At 39.9% G+C, this 23639-nt stretch overlaps 1 protein-coding gene across 5 annotated transcripts in view; it reads left to right on the forward strand.

The window, feature by feature from the left end:
- Positions 1–23639, forward strand: part of RAPGEF5 (Rap guanine nucleotide exchange factor 5) — a 194007-nt gene that overhangs the window by 36546 nt on the left and 133822 nt on the right. For all 5 annotated transcript variants that reach the window (XM_082047112.1, XM_082047108.1, XM_082047109.1 and 2 more), the window contains exons 6-7: positions 4293–4359; positions 9957–10005. In XM_082047112.1, coding sequence (XP_081903238.1) covers positions 4293–4359; positions 9957–10005 — 116 coding nt within the window. The remainder of the gene's footprint in view (positions 1–4292; positions 4360–9956; positions 10006–23639) is intronic.

A 23639-nucleotide genomic window follows, 5' to 3' on the forward strand; every position in this document is an offset into this window, starting at 1 on the left:
CTGGATTCCTTTTGGGAACACTGTCACTGAAGAATTATTTTCTGGAGGTTTTACCTGTCAGATTGTGAGGGTGCTTTTTAAAAAAATATATATTGAAGGGATTGAATTTCAAATAATGGTATATTCTCAAGGGAGTGCGATATTAAAGGGAAAGGACGCTTTTTCAGGTTCAAAATTCTCCATGCTCGATGCTGCTAAAACACAACCTGAAAGGGAATAGATGTGATGAGGTGTTTGTTGAAGTTACCTGACCAGGTTAAATAAACCCATATACTATTTTTTTGTGAAAAAAAAAAAGAGGGCAATTCCAAAACCCATTCTTTGCAGTTAGTATTTGTCTTTTTGCAAATATGTAAGCTGTTTTGCATACCATTAGAAGAATAGTCTTTCTTGTAATTTAACTTTTTTGTGTCCATTTTTTTGATCTTAGTTTTTCTCATAGTCTGTTATTGTGGTTTAACCTGGCAGGCAGCTAAACACCACACACCACAATTTGCTCACTCCCTTCTCCCTGCAGTGGGATCAGGGAGAGAATGAGAAAAAAAGGCAAACCTTGTGAGTTAAAATAAAGTTTACTAGGATAGAAAATGAAAATAATAATAAATAAAACAAGTGATGCACAATGCAATTGCTCACCACCTGGTGACTGAAACCCAGCCAGTTCTGGAGCAGCAGTCACTGACCCTCAGCCACCTCCTCAAGTTTATAGACTTTTGTGACATCATGTGGTATGGAATATTCCTTTAGCCAGTCTGGGCCACTGTCCTGGCTATGTCTGCTCCTAGCTTCATGTGCACTGCCAACCTCCTTGCTGAAAAGTCCTTGACTTAGTATAAACGTTCCTTAGCAACAACCAAAACATCAGTGTATTATCAACATTATTCTGATACTGAATCCAAAACATAGCACTATACCAGCTACTAGGAAAAAAAAAACTCTATCCCAGCTGAAACCAGGACATTTGCATTGATGGCATTAATTCCATATGTACATAGGGATAAAGACATTCTTACCTTATTAATTAGATTCCCTGTTTTTTATGAAATCAGAAGCAACTGCCTGCACCAGAAGGCAATATTGGACATCTCCTGGTGGTCCTGGGAGCCAGACAAGCTCTGTCTCCTCTGCAGCTGATGGGCAGCAGCCTCGTGCTTGCCTGGACTGCTGGGTGCATCAGTGGGTCTCTGTGGAGCACCATGGATATGCTCTCCCAGGAGTCTGTAGACCTGAGCAGCCAGTAGCAGCTCGGGATTTCCTTCAGCAGTTCTTCTGGAAACCCTGTTAAAAGAAATGTGGCCTGGCCTCAACTTTCTGTAGAGATTTTTGATGGATTTGTATTTTTTCTTGAGTGTTATTAGCAGTATTACCAAATAATACTACAGTAAGTTCTACGATATAAATAGTGTTCTGAAGCTTGAGACATGCTTATGGTTCTCCCCTACTTACAGTGCTCCCTGTTGCCTTTTGACCCTGACAAATTCCCTACATTAAACATGACATTGGTAGGAATCTACCATGGAAAACAAGATGGGACACAGCAAATTATTAGCAGCTCACACTAAACTGAAGGCTAATGTTTTTATGTGTATTCCACAGGACTGGGCCACAGTAAATGTTGTCAGATGAGATGGGACTCATGTGGAGACCTCTGAGGGTCATTAAACACCCTGTGTTAATCACAGCTAATTCTACTTGAATAGAAAATAAGTGAATATTGCAATAACCTGGAAACAAAAGATCTGTATTGAAAGCTGTGCCATGAGCTTCCTTACAGCCTTGGGCAATCACTTAGGCTCTCGTCCAATGCCTCCCGAATTCTTTTCCAGTGACTGCAATAGCTTTGTATCAGGTGTTTAATCTTTGTATGCTTCTATTTCCTTCTTTGTAAATGAGGGTGTTTGTTACAACACCTAATTCACAGATGCACTGGTAAACTCAATGAACATTTCAAGAATGTGTTGAGTAGCTTAGACTATTGAAATGTATCCCCTTCTTTTAAAAATTATTTGAAGACATCTTAATGTGGGAATTTTTTTTTGTTTATTTCATATTGCATGTTATTTCCAGAAGTGTTACACTACATTCTGTGTTTTCTACCCCGAAATAATTTACATTTTATTAATTTCAGAAAAGTAAACACTCTTAGAAGTAATTTAGTTTTAATGCAAATAGCTAGGATAGGATGTTCATTTAGTTACTGCCTTATGGATCTTCTGGAAAGATTTTGCTGAATGCAAACAGCTCTGAGGTATCCAGGTATCTTTGATTGGCATTGTAGGTGGGTTGTAAAGCCAGTGTAGACATGCATGTAGTAATTCTACATTGGACAGTTGAAGTCCAGGCCCAGGACCATGGGTGTATCTGCATTGCTTGTACAGTAATAATTGCGCTGGACCTGAGCTGTCTGCATGCAGATCTAGGGCAAGCATCCCTGCATCAGGCTCTGCTTAACGCACTGCTGAGCCCACGGCCCACTGAGCTGTATAAGTGTTGGGCTCGTTTGCCTGGGTTTTGTAGCTCCTGTTTAGTACAGCCCTACTAGTTTTTAGCTGGCCCCTTTTGAAAAAAATAGGCTGATATCTGTCCTGATTTTGTTCCTCAGTATCTATTCTGTCTTACTTTTTTCTATGAGCCTGGGAATTACAATATACTCTTCCTCTCTGATTCTGGAAATCTGATTAAAATTTTTAGTATATTACTGGTTTCAAAAGTATTCCATGGTCATATGCAGATTAATACTGGGAGTATTTTTAAATAGAAGATGAAGTGATAAAGGCCGAAGATGGAAATAGCTGTGCTATATGCTGTTATGCGTTTATAGATTGCATCTGTTGCTATGTCTGCTAAGCTGCTATCTTTTGCCACCAGTTTAGAAGAATCAGGTCCTAGCCTGGTTCTGGGAGATCAGAAGAGATCAGATGTGTAGGGAAACATAAACAACTAAAGAGGTCAGTTATTTTAATGTCATTCCAAATTATAAAGAGAAAGATTGATTTATTCACTCATCGTAAATGAAAATGCATTCATTTATTTCTTTTGGGCTGTTTATAACACTTGAAATGTTAAATCACATTTTTCTTTGAATAGGAAAGGCAGTTGTGAAAACATGTGATTTCTAATCTGAATTACTGTTTTGATCTGACTATGCCCCCAAATGAATGCATGTGTCATCCTGTGCTCTTTGACCTTATTTTTTTTAATCAGGAAAAGAAATTTTTTAGACATTGGATGTAAGAACCATAATATAGCAGCTGCATATTACAGATATGTTGTCAGCTCTCTAAACACATTGAGGCATATGAGCAATTAAATAATTTAGTCAAAGACAGAAGCTTGTGCTAATACCTGGGATTTATGTTTATTACAGCTGCTGCAGTTTTGCATATCTGCTCATTTTGCTGGCATGCCACACTTCTTAAAAACCATAAAAAGTTAAGATTTCAAGAGCTTTTTCTTCTTCCCGTAGTAATAACCTTCTCATATTGGTATCTTTCTTCTAATTGTCAATAAACATCCTAAAAGGCTTGCAGAAATTTTAACGATGGGAATTAGACTGTTTTAAAGCAAAAACCCAATCCTATCCTGTGCTGCCCACAGCAGCTTTTGTGTGGCTTTTTCCACATCACTTAGACTTCTGTGATAGTTTCTAGAAAGGTTCTTCCTGTGCTGTTCCATTTTTGCAAAAACACAAAGTACTCTGTCTTGTGAGTTACTGTCAACAGAACCTGTCAATAGTGTTCTCAACCATTGCTTTAGTTTGCTAATTTATGGCTTCTTACATGTATTCTTTTAATTTTCACATTTTTAATATCAAACTGAATGTGTCTCATAATGATTTTGATATTGTCTACTTTTATCTATGTGAGCTTGTATTCTGTAGGTGTTGCTCAACACCTTAGCAAACCTAAGTGTCTCTGGGCAGATGGAGGACTCATTGCTCTGTTCATGGAGTGTGCTTTTAGCAGAGCAAAACATGCATTTAAATAAGAAACTGTGAGTTAAGAGGGTTCTGCATTCTTCAGTTCTTCATCATATTTCTATACTTGAAGAATTCCCTCACTGTTTTACATTAGTCCAATAAAAAGTGTTCTTGACAGCAGGGGACAAAGTGTGTAGTCTGGCGCTACTGACACAATTAATTATTGTCATGTTGCAGTCATCATTTTAATGTGGAATCTCAAAAGCCCTTTTACATTACTGCCTCTGGCTACATAGTTCCTTGCTTTCCAGGAACCAAAAGATGTTGAAACAGAATGAAAGAAATAATAAAATCTTATTTTTATTTTTTTAAGGCCTGATCAAAAAATAGAAGATACAGCAGAAACCAATGCTGAAATTCTTGCTCGTCTCACTTCTGCGGTAAGGTCACTGTATCAAAGTTTGTACTGATCATGTTTGAAATATTGTCATGTTTTGGATCCTTTCAAATTAAAGACTTAGTGAGGAGGCATTTGTAATGCAAACTACTTATTGTCTCTGCAAGAAGGAAGCTTTACTGAGGTCTCAGTGTGCAATCTCACAGCTATTAAAATTAGCACAAGCAAGGACAGCTGCAGTCAGCTCTCTTGTAATCTATGCTATTCATGGCCCAGGAAATACCAGTTTGGAGGATCATGGTGATTTTTCTGCCAGGTAGCTTACACTCAGATCCTCTTGGTCAAGTGAGCATCAGTGTGATGACAATGTTGGGGTGTGGGAAAAAGGGAGAAAAAGGGTCTCGAAAGCCCTAACGTAGAGTGTCATAAACTGCTGAGGAGTCCTGCCTGGGTATCTGGCTTCCCAATTATGTTTAGCCTCAATAAGCTCCATCATAATAAAAACAGCTTATCCTGTCTATGCTGGAATTTGGTGCATCTTGTTTCTCTTATTGTAAGATCATTGTTCTAAGAAGCAGAGAGACAGGACTCCAGAAAGTTAAGCTACATTCACTTGATCTAATGTAATCTGTATGATGGTACAGAGTGCACCCTCAGCAAGTTTGCAGGTGATGTAAAATTGGGAGGAATGGTCAATACAGCAGATGGGTGAGCTGCCATTCAGAAGTACCCTGATAGGCTGGAGAGATGGGCCAATAGGAATCTCATCAAGTTTGACAAAGGGCAATGCAATGTCCAGCATGTGGGAGAAATAACCTCATGCTCCTATACACGCCAGGGGCTGACTGGCTGAAAAGCAGCTTTGCAGAAAAGGAGGTGGGGGTCCTGGTGGACAGCAGGTTGAACATGAGCCAAGAACGTGCCCTTGTGGCAAAGAAAGCCAACTGCCTCCTGGGCTGCATTAGTAGAAGCATTGCCGTCATGTTAAGGGAGGTGATCATTCCTGTCTACTCAGCACTGCTGTGACACATCTGGCGTTCTGGACTCCCAATACAAGAGACACGTGGAGGTACTGGAGTGTATGTGAATGACCATGAAGATGATCAGGGGATTAGAGTATCTGGCTTACAAGGAGAGGCTGAGAGAATTGGGAGTTGAGCTTGGAGCACATAAGGCTATGGGAGGATCTAATCAATGAGTATAAATACCTGATGGAAGGGAATAAAGAAGATGGAGCCAGGATCCTCTCAGTGGCGTCCTGTGACGGGACAAGAAGCAGTGGGCACTGGCCTTTCTCCTATTACTTATTCCTTACTGTTTTTTGTTACCAGGTGGTGTTTCTGTTGTAGAGCTCCACTTCTCACATTCACTGCACAATTGGTGATTTTTTTTTTTGATGATTTAGCCAGTCTAGAACTGATTAGTTAGGGAAATGCACTCTTGGTTTTAAACAATGGTTATGGAGATTGTAGAAGATAATAGCAAAAGCTATGGTGAATTGATGCCAGGTCAGAAGGGCAGTGGAGGAAAAACTGCAGAGGTTTCTTTCTTGTCTTATTTTGTGCCTAATGTATAGAGTACGTCTTTTAAGAGCAGAGTCAGATACAAAGGACAAGAAACTAATGTGTCAAGGGTATCACTTTTTCCTTATGCTTTATTCTAAAATGGAAGCAGCATAGTCAGTCATGATAACTGAATGGAGCCTATGGAATTATATGCTCCATTACAATGAGGTACCGCCAAAACTGTCAAACTTAAATTGTAAAGGCAGCTGACATGCAAGCACTGTAAAGTGCCATTTGAGATATGTTTGAATTGGATAATTTTTTGGTCATGAATTTTTAAGAAAATATAATGATCACTCCTGGGCTTACAGAAGCATTCCAGAGCTGTCATGTGTCCCGTGTCATCTCTGATAGAGAAGCTTCATATTCCATGTCTCATTTCACTGTCTGCTAAATCCAGAGCACTATGGGTTGGCTACAAATTTTTCCACTGCAAAAGTCCTACCTCACCTCGTGATGAGATAGAAGAGAATATCAGAATGTTAATGCGGTGTATCTGGGAAATACAGTTTTCTGGTGCTTTAGGACATCACCCAGTACTACATTTATTTAGAGTCCATCAAACTATCATCATCTGAGATGCAAAAAATCTGAATTAAACTATTTTCTTTCTCAAAATGCTGCTTTTTCAGAGATTTTTTATTGCAGGATTTAGTTTTATGATTCTGTAAGGACTGCCACTTTGTCTCTAGATCTGAAGTCCCATTTTGCACAGTAACATCTGGAATACTGTTTTACAAAAGACTACTATAGGCAGCAAAAAAAGGGAGGAGGGGGAAAGTAGAGGTGGTCTACCAGATGCACAACTATGCCTTCTATGATACAATTACTCAATTCATGGATAGAAGAACAGTAATTTTCATGTGCTTTTAAAAAATCTCTACCTCTGTCCTTTGAAGATGAGACGATTTACCATATGAATATGCCATTTGTATTTAATCCAGCGGAAGCTGACGTGGGGGTCACTGTGTGCGCACTCTTGCTCTTTCATATTGCAAAAAATAAGACTTAGTAGGACGTGATAACATGCCAACAACACACTCAAAATGTTCTCTTTCAGACTTTCATAGTATTTCTGTAAATAATATGTAGTAATCTGGCCTTTAAACTGAATCAGTTTTGACATCTGCAATGCTACTCAAAATGGGTTAGTATTTAGATAGTGGTAGCTTTGCAGTGACAAGCTATACGTGTAAACCAATTTTTTGTATTTAATATCTCAATTTATTATGGCAGGCATAGATCTTGTTTGAATGTGTATTTTACTTTGAAGATAATAGTCTGGACTCAATGTGATGTGCAACTATCAATTTTGTCAAACCAGCAGTAACTGAAATCCTGTAAGGAAGAAGTATGATAATGCATAGCAGTGAGGAATGAATGTTGTGCATGGATTTCCATCAATGTAATGATGCATAGGAACTGAATGTGCAGCAGAGATGTCAAGTGCATTTATGCTAAAATAGACAAAAGGATATAGATTATGAAATTTAGGGACACCAGGCAAATCCAGAAGGATGCTCAGTAGCACCAGCTCCATATGATTTGAGTGAGTCCTATGAGAGGAAGCTCAGACCATCAGGATGAAACCCTTTGATGAAGAAACATTTGCTTAATATTAAGACCAGAGGAACTTTTTTTCTCCTGTTTTAACTGAAGGGCTTTGCTCAGATTCAGTAATATGCCAGCTGCTTTCCTGGCACATAGCAAACAATGAGATATTTTGCATAACATAGACAAAATACAGAAAAATTGCCTTTTTATTGCCTGTGATGTTAGCACTGTCTTTCAAACTTGAAAACTGCCACCTTATAAACAATACTGTCACCTTATGAGTAATACTGCAGATATAACCACAGGATTCCATGCTGCTGCTTTTTCTTCTGATAAGTTGTTTTTTTCTTTACACTCACAGGTATATTTGCATTTTTCAATTGTTTAATTGTGTTAATTGGTGTGTTTACAACCATTGCAGATGGCAGTGTCTCCTAAGGCTAATCTTGAGAAAATGTATCTATTAAATCCTAAAAGATAAAGAATATACATCAGTGCACTCTGTCTTACTGTCAGTAACCTGTGAGAATAGACCAGGTTTGGGGCATCGACATTGGTACCTCCTGCTGAGCTTAATGAAGGGAGAGGGTCTGAACAGTTTGGCAACGAGAACTCATGATTCTGTTATTCAGAAACAACTTGGACTTTCATTGAAAATCCCACTCTAACTCTGGATAGCTTGTGTGTATCATTACTAATTAATTGCTGCAAACAAGCAACTACACAAAGTTGTTTTTCCACAGAACAACTGTTCTTTCCCATCGTACTTGCAGTTTATGCTTACATTAACCATGATTAACAGTTCTCCAGACATGGGAATGAGTGTACAGGAAGGAAGGAAGGGAAGGTAATACTGCCAGATTGCACAATTGTGCTGGAAACAGGATGACATTTAAGAAAACTGTGGCACTGCCTTCATATTTTCCTGCTTGGAGTGGCAGAAAACTTTTTCCCTCTTCATAGGGCAGCATCAAGGAGCAGAAAAGATCCTTGTACCTTGCAAGGACAGCAAAAATGCTCACTGGTCCTTTGCTACAAGGGAAGGAAGGATGTAAGGTCAGATGTATGACTGCCTTTGCCACATGTAGAGCTTCCTTCTGGGTGACTACTTAGTATCTGATCAGCGGATGTTGGAGTTACCATTGTACTGAGATGCCCTGGGAAATTTTGTCTTCTCCTAGCAACCATTGCAGTCTGCCTTTCTGCTCAGTCCAAAATAACATTAAATCTTCATGTTTTGCATTTCCAAACTTTTCTTCAGAGTTGTGAGAGTGGGATGTTGGCAGTTGTTAGCAATTGTCTTACTTCAGGAATCCTTCATGGGCTTAGTGTGTTATTCTGATCCTACCACATGTCTTGAGAATGATGTTTGAAATTTCATATGCTATCAGAAATGGGATGTCAAAACTCCCACTGCAGAATAGCCTTGAGCTTTGCAAAGGCCTAGTAGACAAGGTGGCTCATAGACATTGCAGGAGACTTTGTAAAGAGATGTAAGACAATCTCTAGAAAAATGGTTAGAATGTCCCATATATATATATTTTTTTTTTAGTACTCCAGACAGGCTGCCTTGGGAAAATGAAGGAAACTGAAAAAAGCTGGAAGGTGTACAGAAGAGTCTGAAAGCAAGGATGGGGCAGAGGAAGGGAAGAACTGAGATGTATGCAGGAGAGAGTGTCTGGGGTGCTGTAGGTCAGGTGCAGGGCACTTGAAGTGGCTGCAATGGGACAGACTATGGCAGTGAGGAGGTATGAAGCATAAAATTAATGCATAATACAGAATTTTAGTGATAGAAAAAGGAACAGACCTATGGAGGGAAGTGGATGTTGGGTTGAGCTGGGTAAAGGGACTGTAGCTGGTAGTGTAGATATTACAAGGAAGATATAAAGAATGCAGAAAATGAAGAGACAAGAGGCTGGGGAAGGGAGCCGGCTAGCATGGCAGGGATGTTTCATCACAGGCTAGTGAGACAGCCTGTATATCTGGAAATCAGACAGCTGTTATTCCTGCATGTTCATCTCAAGCTAAAGTTTGGTCCTGAAATGCTCAGCCATGCTATTAGGAGAGGTTGTTTCCTCCAGATGGCTCCAAAAAGCGTATGTCAGTTATATATGTGAACCTCAGCCAAACCTCAGCATGGAGAGCTCGCTTATCCTGGAGTCACACAATAAATCCAGCATTACAGTGTGTTCAGCAGAGGCAAGCCAAATGTTTAATAAGGAAAGGAAGAAGCTTTAAGTGTGTGCTTGTGAAAGAGAGATGCTGTGCAAATATATTACAGGTCAGGCTACTGAATTGCTCACTCCCTAAAGAATGTACAGTATTTACATTAAAAAAAAGTCACAAAATTTCCAGTTGAAAGGAAATAGGAAAAGTGACTATAGTTTCAAAACCAAGTATCTGCATAATTCCACGTGCAGTTAACTGCTCCAAATGACCAACAGCCTGTGTTTTACCAGTGTTGCAGTCTGTTTTATTTGACTGTGTCAATAACTATAACCATACTTTTCTGATATTTTAGGTACAGAGAGAACTGGCTGCTGTCATTGCCTTGAAAGCAAGGAAGTCAGGTGAGTGGGGCTGGATTTTAAAGGAGGTTTTCTAATGTTGTTCCTTTTTGTCATTTATTGAAGTATTTGAATTGTCATTGCTGTCTTATTAACATTGGGAAGCAAAGATAGGGGACCTCATTCCTCTCTTGTTGGAGAATCTGTGTATATAGCACAATGCAATTACTGTCAAGCTTCACTTGCCCTAGCTTGTCACATCTAATGACCTAGCTGATAAAATCGGAATGTTACAGTTGAATGTGAACTTGAGTCTCTTTTTGGCCAATGTCACTGTTTTCACTGGGCTTGCACTTTAGAAAATAAACTTGTGTTTGTCTGACTTACATTTAAGACAAAACAAGTTAATAATTTACCTGTGTTTTCTTTTATGGCCTGGCATCTCATGCCATCTTGGCTGTGTTTTACCTGCCCAGTCAGGTGTATTTCTTTATGCTAAAGCAAAAGACCAATTTCATGCATGAGGATGTGCTTTCCTAAATACTTGTCTATACATCCAGATGACTGTAGAGGCAAGTCTATGTTATCAGGGCAGGAAAAAGGGAAAGATGAATGGACAATTTAAAATCTGGTGATAATGGTGCAAAGACACTGAAATATGTGGTCGTCTCAGCTCTGTCAGGGTTTGGTAGCGCAGCTGCTTTGCTGAGCTGCATTGCTGAGCTGCAGTGAAAGCAAGAGGGTTTTGTTTTCTGGGCACTGCACAGGAACTAACAAAATCTACTTGATCAGACCTGACCCTAGACTAGGTTAACCCTCTGGTGTCCTCATGTATAGCGCCGTTAATCTGCAGCCAGGCCACACTGTCTATGGCAAAGTGAGAGTCGAATGTATTTCTAGAGTAAAACAGAGGTGGAGTTGACTTAAATTATTGGTGTGTTCCCAAAGCCACTGAGGTCTTGGACAGTATTTTCACTGAGCATCTCTTGTGATCTTCAGTGATTTTTCTAGAAATTGAGATCACAAATCTTGCACATTTTGAGCTATTTTCTGACCTGTTAGTAATACTGTGTAATAAAAACATCTATGTCTGTCTATCTGTGGCCTAAAAGTTCAGCACAAAAGTTATTACACACAACACACACACTACACACAAAATGGTATCTTAAACTGAAGGCAAAAGAAGATGTGGCTGGCAAATCTGCATATATTTCCTTGTGAAAATGTTCATATTACAAAAACATTCTAGACACAATTTGATGCATGTTTGCCTGGAAATAGAAGTACTTATAGGGTATATTCATGGTCCTCTGTAAATGTACATGTGCAGAAGGTAAACACAAATCTAAGTGTGAATTCAGACCTAAATTCCTTCTGTGCAACAGCTTTCCTTCTGAAACTGCTATAGTAGTTTATGATGTCAATATCCCTCAGTTGCTTGCCCTTACCTGCTCTCACCCCAGTCCCACCTGAATTCTAGTGGATGCACGTGGAAATGTTTCTGCTCTGGTTCTGAGCAGGTTATTTGAAGGAAGGGCTCAAGGTAATCCTTTGTTTTGCTGTAAAATGGGCTAGGAGTATGGTGCCATGTACCTTTTTACTTAGTGCTTATACAGTTCCAAGAAATCTCTTTCCTTCCTTCTCAGCAGTTGTGTCGGTAAATATTACTACTGCTACTGGTAACAAATAAAAAAATCCATTCCCTGAAAGAGTTGATTTTAACCTGAATCAGTCTCTCATTTCCATTCAGTGGATGGCTACATAAATGGTTGTGTCAGTAGCAAATGGGATGGGGGTAGGATTAGGAATGAGCTGCAGGAGATGAAAATGGGAAAGAAGAACAGCTCTTGGAGTCTCCTTTATACTAGTATAACTGCAACATTGAGGAGGCAGAAATATTTTAGTTAAAAATCACAGCCTTAAATAAACAAAGCTTCTTATAGAGCTTTGAAGTCCTGACCAGCCTTTCCTAGTATGTGAATACAAACGCTTACAGTATCAGTTAAGTTCTGAACAGAAGAGACCTCTTTAGTCAGTTTAACTAGTGCATGCTTGTTTTTGAAATTTGCATTTCTTTATGTCTCATCTTGGATGACTGTAAAAAAATGGCTACATGATCAAGCGTAACTGTAAGGTCTAATTTAAGTTAATGCCTCTACTGCAGTAGGAGCAGAGTAAATTAGGGTGGTTGATTATGCTTTTTTATTTTATTGCTGGTGGTTAAATTCACAGCGAAGCAGTTACTGTTTGCAATCAAGCTATGGTATGCTGTGCCTGGTGAAGTGAAGCACGTTTCAGAGAAAGTACTTCTGGAGCTAAAAGGCACAGTATCTTTTCGAGTATATTGTTCTTCTAGCCCTGTCCAAGTGTCCATATACTTCCAGAAAATAAACCAACAAAGATATCAGGCAAAGAGTTTATTTTGGCATGAAAAGAGTGGAACATGGGTATTGGGCCAGCTGCCCTGGTTGGCTTCCAGGCTGGTGTGACTGATGTGTTGTCTGGCTCATCCACCCTGGGACTCGAGATTGGGGAGCACAGGTGATGGGCACAGTCCAAACTTAGTGGCTAGAGCCTGCCTGCAGTGGGTCGTCGGTTCATTAACTGAAAGCTTTCCTAGAGATGGGTAGCCCAAAACTCAAAGCTGTTATGCAGAAGTTCCTGTACTGTTTTTGATGGTTTGGTGGTTTTTAAATTACAGTGTTTCAAAATATTTCCTCTAGATAGATGGTTAGTTCTACCCGTAAGAGCAAACAAAAGAGTATTTTTGCTTCATGCAAGGACTGTGTAATTTGTTCCTGAATTACTTTAATTTCTAGATATACCTCAGTCCTTAGAGAGGCACTTCAGTGATTTAATTATACTAGAAAAACTGGCTGATTAAAGCCTATTACTTGTCTAGGACTGTTGTTGTAATCACTGGGTTACATTGCATGAAAAGTGCTATACAAGCACATGAACACCACAGCTCCCTCTGCAAGAGGTGAAGAGGGTCCACCTAGGAAGGTTTGCTGTGCTTCGACTGGGGAAACATCACCTTTGGTTACCAAGGTGAAACAGTTTATTTTTGTTTAAATGAAAATTGGGTTTGCTACTTTGTATATGAGAAGTAATTATTACAGCTCTTTCAATTTTTGGGCCAGAATGGCTGTTTCAGAGATTTAGACACTGTATCTACTGACAAAATGCTTTGAAAACCAAAGTAAAGACCTGAGCCTGCTGTGGGGCAGGGCAGAGTATCAAATTCTTCCTACTACAGGATCTGACTTGATCTGAATGTTGGCTACCAGAAAACAAAAAGTGTGGGGTGTGGGGCAGAATGTCTTTCCCTAAGAGTTATTCTTCTGTTTTTATTGTGGGGTGGAAAAATAGGAGTAACACATAAAACTGACAGATTGCTGAAGGAAAAATGCAGAACCTGAAAAATGGAAAAGTTCTATGCTGTGGAAAAGGGCTTCATTTCCATATTTCAGATGTGTACTGTACATATTCCACTCCAATAGCAAGGTATAAGCCAATAGAGAGGTACTTGAGAGTCCTCACACAGAGGGAGCTCAGCATCTTTAGCTTCTTTGCAAAAAAACTTTAAAAAAGGGTAAAATTGATGTCTATAATCCTGAAGTTTTAATGGACCTCAGTAATACTGTTGACTAGAAAGTACATTTATATTTTGTTAGAATAAAGCTCTCAGAAAGTTGACCTAAGAGGGGAAAATGAGCTTGTGCACTTCTCTGTGGCTTATAAAAATGCATTAATATTGTTCTTGCTTTACCTTAGAAATAAATAGATTAAATGCTGTCTTCCTTGGTTTGGCAAAAGATCTTGGGTAAGCAAGTCACTGGAGCAGAAGTTAACTTTGTTTTTCATTGTAGACACTTGGCATTAGAATTGTTGTGTTTATTTCTACCTTGCTGGTTTCTGATGGCTTCTACAAATGTGCTGAAACATAACAGAAATGCAGCCTCTTGTCTGAGGGTTTACAAGGCTTGGCATTTATCTCAATTGCTTGTGATGGCTCATGACATGTTTCTTATGTGTTAGAGATGGTAACTAAAACAAAGATAAAAAGCAGCAAATAGCCTAAGGCTAGAGGCTTTAGCCAGTGGCGTAGCTGCACAGTTACATCTGAACAGATCAAAATCTGTCAGGTAGATGCTCCGAGCTGGTGTTAATCCCATCCACAAACACGATCCTTGTACTTATGTGCACGAACCTAGCTGTACCCTGTGACATCACACAGCAAATACCTTTAACTTCACATTTAAAAGAAATTCTGTAACTTTATTCTTGTAAAGCACCATTGGCAAGAGCGTGGCTCTCGTCCTTGTGTTTCTGAATACAGGGCCTAATTAAGATGACGGCTGACAAAGTATGGATGAGGTAGGACGAGGGTGACAGCAGCTTCTCCCCAGGTGTTGTGGGAGCAGCCACAGGGCTGTGGGTCCTTCTTTCTCCCACTTTGAAGGGCAGGGCAGCCACAAAAACCTTGTGTCTATCTCTGCTCCCTCTTAGGAACAATATTCAAGTTTCCCCAATATGTTAAATACTTTTTAGTCATGCCATTCTAAAATTGACAAGCTCTATTGATTTTTTTTTTAATGGATCATTCATATTTTATTTGTAATAATATGAATTTTGCAATGTATTCACTTTATATGTGAGATCTTCTGGATTACCTCTCCCCTATTCTGACATATATCTATGAATAACTATCCCCCTTTTCTTTTGTATTGCTTCCCTCAGGAATTACTGCCTATGTGATTTGCTTAGTATTTTTATTTTAGGGCAGATGATTTCATATGAAGCAGTCACTGGGGCCTGAGCTTTGCCGACATGAATGAAAAGCAAGCTGTGAGCAGCTATTCCTTCTCCCAGCTGCCATGCCACCTCTACAGTGCTGCTGTCAGAGCTGATGGCGTGACTCGGCTCTAACACACTCCAGGCAATGTCAGCCCGGTTAAAAACATGAGAACAGCCAGGCTGGCTCAGGTTAAAAGTCCATACAGCTCTGATCCTACTGTGAGTAATGAGTAGGGGATGCTTAGAGTGGTGAAACAGAGCAAGTACAAACAGTCCTTCTGATGTGCGTACTCAGCATCTACCAGTCCGTGCTAGAAGGATTTTGCTGTATCCACACTGTTGTATTTTGTAGCCCTTGGCGGGCCTTTTTTCCATTAATTTGTCAGATTGCTTTTTGAGTCTGTTTATAATTCTGACCTTCATCACCTCTTGTGGCAATGAATCCCATAATTCTTTTGTGTGGTATGTGAGAGTGTATTTTTTCTTGTTTGTTTTAAACACATTCCCCATGACCCTCACTCTGTTGTGATATCGCTATTTGGTGACAGAATGGATTGTTCCCCAATTTCCCAGTTCGTCATCGTGCTATTCACGATTTTGTGTGTCTCTGTCATGCCCCTGTGAGCATAATTTCCAGGCTAGTCATTCCTCATACCAAATCTGTTCCATTAAATCTTATCATCTTTGCCACATCTTCTATTACATTATTTTTCAGAGGGGGCAGCCAAAGCAGCATGTAGTATTGCAGCAGCATGTGCTGGAGTCGGCACAAAGTGAGGGTGGCAGGTTCTTATCATCAGGGTGGGGAGGTGAAGGGATGTCAGAAGGAGCCCAGTAAGACGCTTTTGGCAGCATTAAGCTCTTTTATCAGCTTCATTAACTCCGGAAGCTGCATCTTTACCATTTCACCCTTTTTCCCAAGTAGCACAGATCCTTGTGAAACTTCTTGGTAACTTTAGTGTACAATAATTAATAAAAACTTTGTCATTTTGTAGTACATGAATATCCTATGTTATGTTAATAGTTTACTTGTAGAATAGACTTGTTAAATAGACATGGAAATCATTACGAATTTGGATCAGGTTTGTACAGATACTTGAAAAATGAGGTTACAAATACATGAGCAAAGGTTTATTCAAGAATGGAGCAGTTCAGTATTGTGTTTAAATCTCAAACATATTAAGCACTCTTGAATGTACAGGTTTTGTAAACAAGCAGATATACAATATCTCTGGAGTAAAATGTGCACAGTTTATTATCACTTATTTTATGCCCACCGAAAAAAAAAGGCATAAAGAGAGATGAAAGAACTTGCTCCTGTTTACAGAATAAAATGGCAGTTGTGCCGGGGAGGTGTGCATTTTCCCTTGCAGAGAAACTGAGAGAGTTATGAGGGTGGGAAGAAGTTAATATCTGTAGGTCTTTACTGGTTTTCTGTGTCTCCTTATGTCTCTTTTCAGTGGGTGTATTTACTTGACTTAAGTAAGAGCTTATTTCTTAACAAGTTTCAATTCCTCCAACCATCCACTTCTTCAAAGCAAGGGCTGAACTTAGCAAAATGTGTGAAATAAGAGTTCTTCTGCAAGTGTTAATAATGGCATTCATTGTGGAGAAATGGTCACTCAAAATAAAGGCTATTTCTGGTAGGTCTTGGTAACTTCAAGTTTACTTTTTCTCTGCCCGACCCCTCTGTGGTTCAAAATAAAAGTTGCACCTGAAAACATAGCTAATAATATTTTAGAAGTTACATTGTGCTCTGAGGATTTCACTTGAAGTAAGGGAGGAAATTACATTGGCTTCTTTAAGTGATCCTTTTTGAACATTTTATGCCTTATTGAAGGGACTCCCCTAGGGTTCAATGTCTTGTTGCATCCCATGGGATTATTCTATTACTCCTGATATCAGGCATACCAAGAAACCAACAACACTGCAAAATGATGGGATTAGGCCCCTTCTAGCCTCAGGAAATGGTGCTCATTGCGTTGGTGGGTCAGGAACACTATGTGCCTCTGTGCTGTGGCTGAATCGGTGGCCACCTGCTTTGTGCCCACCCTGGGCAATGCTGAGGGTGGGAAGTGCCCTGGGCAACATCAGTGTATGGACTACACAGTTACGCTCACTGGCCTTTGTGTATTCAACAGCTAACGTAAAGCAGAATGAACTCTGAGCCATGGAAAAAAAAGGAAAAGAGCTCCAAAGATGTCTCTGCTGGGAATTATGCTGAGAGAGATTTTGGCAGCTTATGGTCTGTTTTTTGCAGTTGTTTCAGAACTTTGGGCATAGTTCTTTCTGTGTGATCTCTGAGGCACTCACGTATAAGAAACGAGCAATGCAGAATAGCTGTGTAGGTGACAGATGTTTTGCACATAGGCAAAAAGGGATTGCCTGGTAAAGTCAGAAAGACAGTAACTGTGCAAAAAAACAATTCCCAGGTGAATGTTTTGTTTCAAGTGCTTTGGGGGAGGCATTTACAGACAGTTGACAGAATTTATTTATTCAGAGTCCTCTTTGTTTCCTGCCTCTTTCCTGGCCGTACCTGGAGGATATTTCCACAGAATAGAGAGTGGTGTTTTGCTTTGCACCAGCCCACTCAGTGACTGCCCATAGTACCTCCTCGTTTGATCAGTTCCCAGCACTCATTCTCCCTGTGCCTGCTGATCATGTAATGAGTCTCTTCCAACATCTCATTTTCAGGCAGTACTGCTATAGATACATTCACTGCTACTTGATTATTTTTTTTTTTTTTTTAAATGTCATGCACTCAAGAATGAACGTCTAAAAGCACTGGGTAAAAGTTAAATCTTTCTGCATTCAGCCATCAAATGGTTTTCCTTGAGCTGCTATTGCTACAAAGAACATTGCTTTTTTTCTGTTCCTGTAGTAGTCCTGCAGTGTTTGCAACTTCCACCTTCTTCTTTTCTCCTGGATAAAAAAATAATATGAGTTCATGTATTCACAGTGTGTGTAAAAATGTGCCTTTTCCTTTGTGTGTATCACAAAGTACCAGCTGCCGAAAACCAAACTTCCCCTGGCCACATGAATCAACAGTAGTTGATTATCTATTAAAAAATGTCTCCCTTGTTTAGCCAGAGGTGTTTTACAAATTATGTTCTTCTAATGCACCACGACCTTGCATGAAATACGGGCCTTCAAACCCAGATGAAAGGCTTCATTTCTGACAAATAAAATAAACAGAACTTCCTAACAAAACCAGTTGTACAATAATGTGAAAAGAACAGCAGCAAAGGCTCCTGGCCGTAATCTGACTGAGTTGGGAAATACCAGTGGCTTTACTTGGTATGCTCATTCCTTAATTTACAATGGCTATATAACACAGGCAGGCCTGAGTCTCGTTTAAACAGAAATTTGTCCTTCCTGTGGCCATTCAGAAGCAGTGGAAGGGAACGGTGTCTTAATGGTTTGTGGATCAGCAAGACCAAATCTACATCTGTCAGCCTCCTTTCTTACCACACTGGCTTTGCTCTGTTTAAATGGCAGATTCCTACCCTTGCTGTCATCTGTTCCTTTTGATAAACTTTGCAATGAGAGGAAATGTTTTTGCATCATTTTAGGGAGTCCTGTTTCCTATTCGAGATCTGAGAAATGGTTTGTAGCACCAAGACCCTTGGGAACTTATTTTTCTGGGTGGAAACTAGACTAGCATAATGAGTACCCTCTGTGAAAATTCAATATTAATTCTACACCTAAGGTCAAAAAGAAGTTAATGACCATTTTTTACATACAGAAATCAGTTATGAAACCAGCATTACATTTCATGCTTTTGTCATTTTAAAATGAAATAAAATGTGGGAGTAATTTATGTTAAATTGATTTAAACTACGAAGCATAAATATCATGAATCCCAGATTAGCGTTTGAGATAAAATGACATTGTCACTTGTGCAATAGTCCATTCCATTTTTATTCCATCCCATGCTTGCTGTGCTGTATTAGTTACAAAGCTGCTGAACAATGCTGTAAGCGGGAGTCTCTCTTTAATAATTTTTGCATTTTCTTTGTTTCTTTAATTAGCTGATTTACTCAGCTGATTGCACAGCTGTCTGGGCAACACCCCCCAGGGGCCTGCCAACTGTTTCAGAGATATGTAGTGTACTCAGTGAAGGGAAATCTGTACAATAATTTGCATATATATACGCAGAAATAGTGGAAAGGAATGAGAAAGCTCAAAGGCAAATTTTGTATTGCTAATAAAAGGAAACATGTTAAGGATGAGCTTAAAAAGCTTTCTCTTTTCAGTAATTTCTGGGAAAAGATTACAGTTTCATGGTAAATAAGGAACCAATTCTCAGTTGGAGGGTTTTATTCCTGGGATTATCGCTGTCTTTTATAGGCAGCTGTTGGGGATTTCAGAGGTATTCTGTGCTTGTTCGTTTTCCCCCTTTAATTCGGAAATAGGACTTGAAAAGTACAGGAGTATGCAGAAGGACCTGGTCTGGCTTAAAATGGCCCCCAAATCTGAGGTTTGTAAAGCATTTACTTGCTGCTCATCTTGCTTTCCACTGCTCAGCACTAGTGCCTTACGTAAGCTAGAGGATCTGGCTTTTAGTTTCCCCAGTGGTATCAGTATGAGCTATTCATTTTTTTTCCACACTGATAAATTAATAAGCATCAGCAAACATTATAACACTGTCAAACAGCTCAGAGCTGCCATAGTAACCAGCCCCTCTAGATCTCGCTCTATACCCTCCACAAAGAATAACAAGGGATACCATAAGCTCTGATGTTCAAAAGAACAGTAAAGTTTTCAAAAATCATGAAATTAGCTTAGAATTATGTGATTGTAAAAAAAAAAAAAAAAAAAAAAGAAAAAAGAAAAAAAAAGTCCTTGTTTGCTGCTTGTTTCTGAAAAGCTTCACACTAGCAAGTTCCTTTGGGAACAAAACAGAAGAGAAACATGTCTCTCAAAAAATGTAGGATATAAGAAGAATGCTAGAAGTTGTGAGCTTCCCAGAGGCTGATGATAAATCAACTGGTGCAGGCTGCTGGCAATTCAGAGCACTGGAGCCTTCCCCCAGGGAATATTCTTGCAGATTCCTGAGGTCTTTTCAACAGTGATGGTTTGACAGGGACAGAAAAACAGGCTATAACCATCCAGCAGGGATGAGACAGTGGAAATCTGTTGGCTTGTCAAAGAAACAAAGTTCTTCTGGTCAGAAGTAGGATATTTACCACCTCCAAGGTGGTGTGTGCCTCCCATCTGTAGAGGGCACATAGTTGCCTTTAACTTACCACCTAGAAAAAGGAGAAGCATATATAAATTTTGATCACATAGTACTGAAAGGATTGAAATCTTACAAAGGGCAGAGTGGTTTGATGTTCTAGGATGTTAGCAGGTTAAAGAACAACACTAAATAATAAATGAACATCCTCATTTGAAATGAAAGAGCATCACTGAAACATGAGGGACATAGCCTAAGGGGTGACTGAGCTTTGTACATAGACCAGAGCTGCCTCTGGCCTTGGAGTACTTAAAAGAGGCCTGTAAGAAAGATGGGAACAGACTTTTAGCAGGGTCTGTTGCAATAGGAAAAGGGATAATGGTTTTAAAATAAAGGAGGGGAGATTCAGGCTAGACATGAAGAAGAAATTTTTTACAAGGATGGCGAAACACTGGACCAGGTAGCTCAGAGAGGTGGTAGATGCCCCATCCCTGGAGACATTCAAGACTAGGCTGGACAAGGCTCTGAACAACTTGATGTAGTTGAAGATGGCCCTGCTTATTCCAGGAGGGTTGGACTAGATGACCTTTGAAGGTCCTTTCCAACTCAAACTATTCTATGATTCTACCGAACAACTGCTGGAACAGTGAACTCCTCATCCTGGGATCCTGCACATTTGGGCTGCTCCCAAAGCTGTGTCAGAGGGTTTGACATGTTCTAAGCAAGTTCTGTCTTGGGAGCAGCCTAAGGCAGTGCAGTCTTAAACTGCATGTGCACCAAGGGTGGTGTTTATGGGCTCTGTGCCTCCAAAAGGCAGGAGATCCTGGTGCCGCAGTTGAACTTCATGGCAAGCTCAAGGGCTGAAGCTGGAGTTGTGTGGCAGAAGGGGTCTGGTGGCAATGCCAGCTTTCAGGGAGCCCTGACCCATGCCCTACCTGCTGCCTGGGGTCTCTGTGCTCAACCAGATGATCAAACTAAGCCAGGCTAAAAGTAATCCTATTTGATGCACAAATCCCAAACGCTTTACAGTAATGCAGAAAGGGAATAGTAAGTACAGGGCTGTGGGACAGCCAGCAGTGATGGGAGCTAAGCTGGTTTTCTGTCCTGGAATGGACATGTGGGTACCATCCACACAGACTGCCTGTCAAGTTGCTTATGGATGGACAGATGTCCCTCATGTCATACTGCTCAGCAGCAACATGGTTAACTGTGATGGCAGGCCTCTCTTAGTCATTTAAATAATTAGCTTTCAAAGTTAACACCCTATTAAGCCAAAGGGAGGAAGTTCACACCTCTCCTGCTGTTATTGTTCCCGTCTGGCTGGCTGCAGCAGCAGAATGACGATAGTACCTTGGTTTGTGTTGTGAAGGTTATCTTTGCAGCCAGAAGGGGTAGAGAGAAGAAACTTCATTTATAGAAAAGGAAGAAAGCACAATACAGCAAAGCCTCTGGGAAGATTGCAAGGCTGTAGGTTCCAGGATTTGGTTTATGTGTGAATTTTTTTTTAACTGTCCTTTCCACTTTCAGTTGGGTAAAAGATTCTGCTATTCGGAGTAAGACACCATATTAAAAATGAAATAACATGCATTGTATTATATGACTTTTAAAAACCTTATTCATCAAACACAATTAATTAACCTTCAAGCGTGGAGGCACTGCTCTGTAGGTAACCCTAGTGTCCTTGACAGGATTTTCCACAGGCAGGAAAACGTCCATAGTGCTGCAGGTGCCTGTTGTGACCCTCATGGCGTGACAATCTGTCTAGCTAAGGTGAGCCCTTTAACATGCCTGTGGTGCTCTGTGCTGCCAAGGAAGACAGGTCCCTTCCAATGTCTTATATATACATTAAACTTTGTAGCAGTAAAAGCAGGGGAGCACTGTTGGTCAGTAATGGTGACACAAAGGATATGCTCCATTCTGACGTAAGCAGTGGTTATGTTCCCTTTCCCTTCACACCCCCATGTGATGGCTGATTCTGCTGAGGTAGCTAGTACAAAATTATTTCTTTTTGTTTCTTTTTTTTTTCTTTGTTATTTTTTCTGCTGATTTAATGAGCTAGAAATGGGATTACTAAAGGACAAGGCTCTCCCCCACAAGAATTCTCTGTCCCAACATTAGTTTATAGAAGAATCTGCTTGCAAAATCTCAGCTTTGGTCCATGGAGACACAAGGAACTCAGACCAGATGATGGCCCTTGTGATCCTTGAGTGACCATAAAAAAAAAAATCAACATCTTGAATTCCCTAAGCTAAATTGCAAATGGACACATTTGAATTGCACATTAGCAAGCTAATGCCCCTTTAACATCGTTTTCTTTATTTCATGGTGATCTCTCTTCCAAAGGAGGAGAACTGCTGCGGGTAGAAAAGAGAATTGGTCACTCTGGTGTTGTTTGCGTATTTTTCCTGTCACAGGTCTCAAGCCTGAATCCAAACATAACATTAAATAGATACATTTAGATCAAGGTAGACCACCTTTGCCTTTCCCCGGTGTTGCTGCTTTGTGAGACATGCTGGGGTATTTTTATCAAGGAGAAAAGCTGAGTTTATGCTGGCAGAGAAGGAAGGGCTTGGCCTAGTTCCCAAAGTTCACAACCTTTGTCCATATACACGTTACAATTTTAGGGAACTGTCCCAGAATCAACATTTGCCTGGGAAATACTTTCCCATCGCACCCTAACCTTCTGCTCCCTTTTTCTACAGCTGAATTTGCAATGTCAAGCCTTTTATATTAAAAAAAAAATAAAAGGCCAATTGACAGTAAGTGGGAAAACTATCTGTGAATTCTTATATTTTATGACGGGACTTGTATTGTGTGCACAAGAGCCCATGAGGGCAGCACCTGGGCCAATTCAAGGGGTGTCTATGAGTTTTTACAGGTTTAGGAGGCACACTGTGTATAGAAATACAGCAATTAGTTTCTTCTATGTGTGTGATGACACCTATGAACGTGAATTTCTGAATCCGTTGGAATATTTTAAGAAATTCAAGTTTTTTTCTGTATTTTATAGACGAAACATTTAGTAACCTTTTCATACAGAAAGCAAGAAAATATAATTAAGGGTTATTTGTCCATGTGGTCACTTCAGTCTTCAAGGGACTTTGTTCTTGCGATGGAGAAAAGTGTATGAAATAGTGTGATTCCTTGAGGATTGCTTCCTGGGTGTAGTTAAATGGTCCAATTGTGGCTGCTTCTTATGGGTTTGGATAAGAGGCAGAGAGGACACAGAAATCACATTTGTGACGGAAATGTCATGAAAAAGAAGCTGACTGCTCCTGCTCTCCCAAGATCTGCAAGAACATCAGTGTGAGGTCTGGGACTATTTTTTTTTCCTTTAAGAAAATATTTACTGGTTCTTTTCTACATTCCTTACACAGTCTAAACAACACTGAAGCCAAGGAGAGAGCTGGGTTTGGATTATGAACTTTTTCAGCTTTTTTTTCTTCTTCTTTTTTTTTAAACTCTTCATTTAGGGTACATCTAAACTGATGTGTTGTTTTCATCTTCTTTAAAATCGCTCATGCTGAAATTGTTCAACACCCAAGGATATTTGCATCCATTGGGGTTGTGGACACATACAGTCTTTCTCTTGCTCTCTCTGCTAGGTAAGAGATGTTGTTCCCCTCAGCTGTGGATGTTTGCTGCCCAGGGAAGTGGTGGAGTCGCCATCCCTGGAGGTGTTTAAAAGACATGTGGATGAGGTTCTCAGGGACATGTC

Source organism: Streptopelia decaocto (assembly GCF_964273445.1).
Source record: "Streptopelia decaocto genome assembly, chromosome: 2".
NCBI classification, from domain to species: domain Eukaryota; kingdom Metazoa; phylum Chordata; class Aves; order Columbiformes; family Columbidae; genus Streptopelia; species Streptopelia decaocto.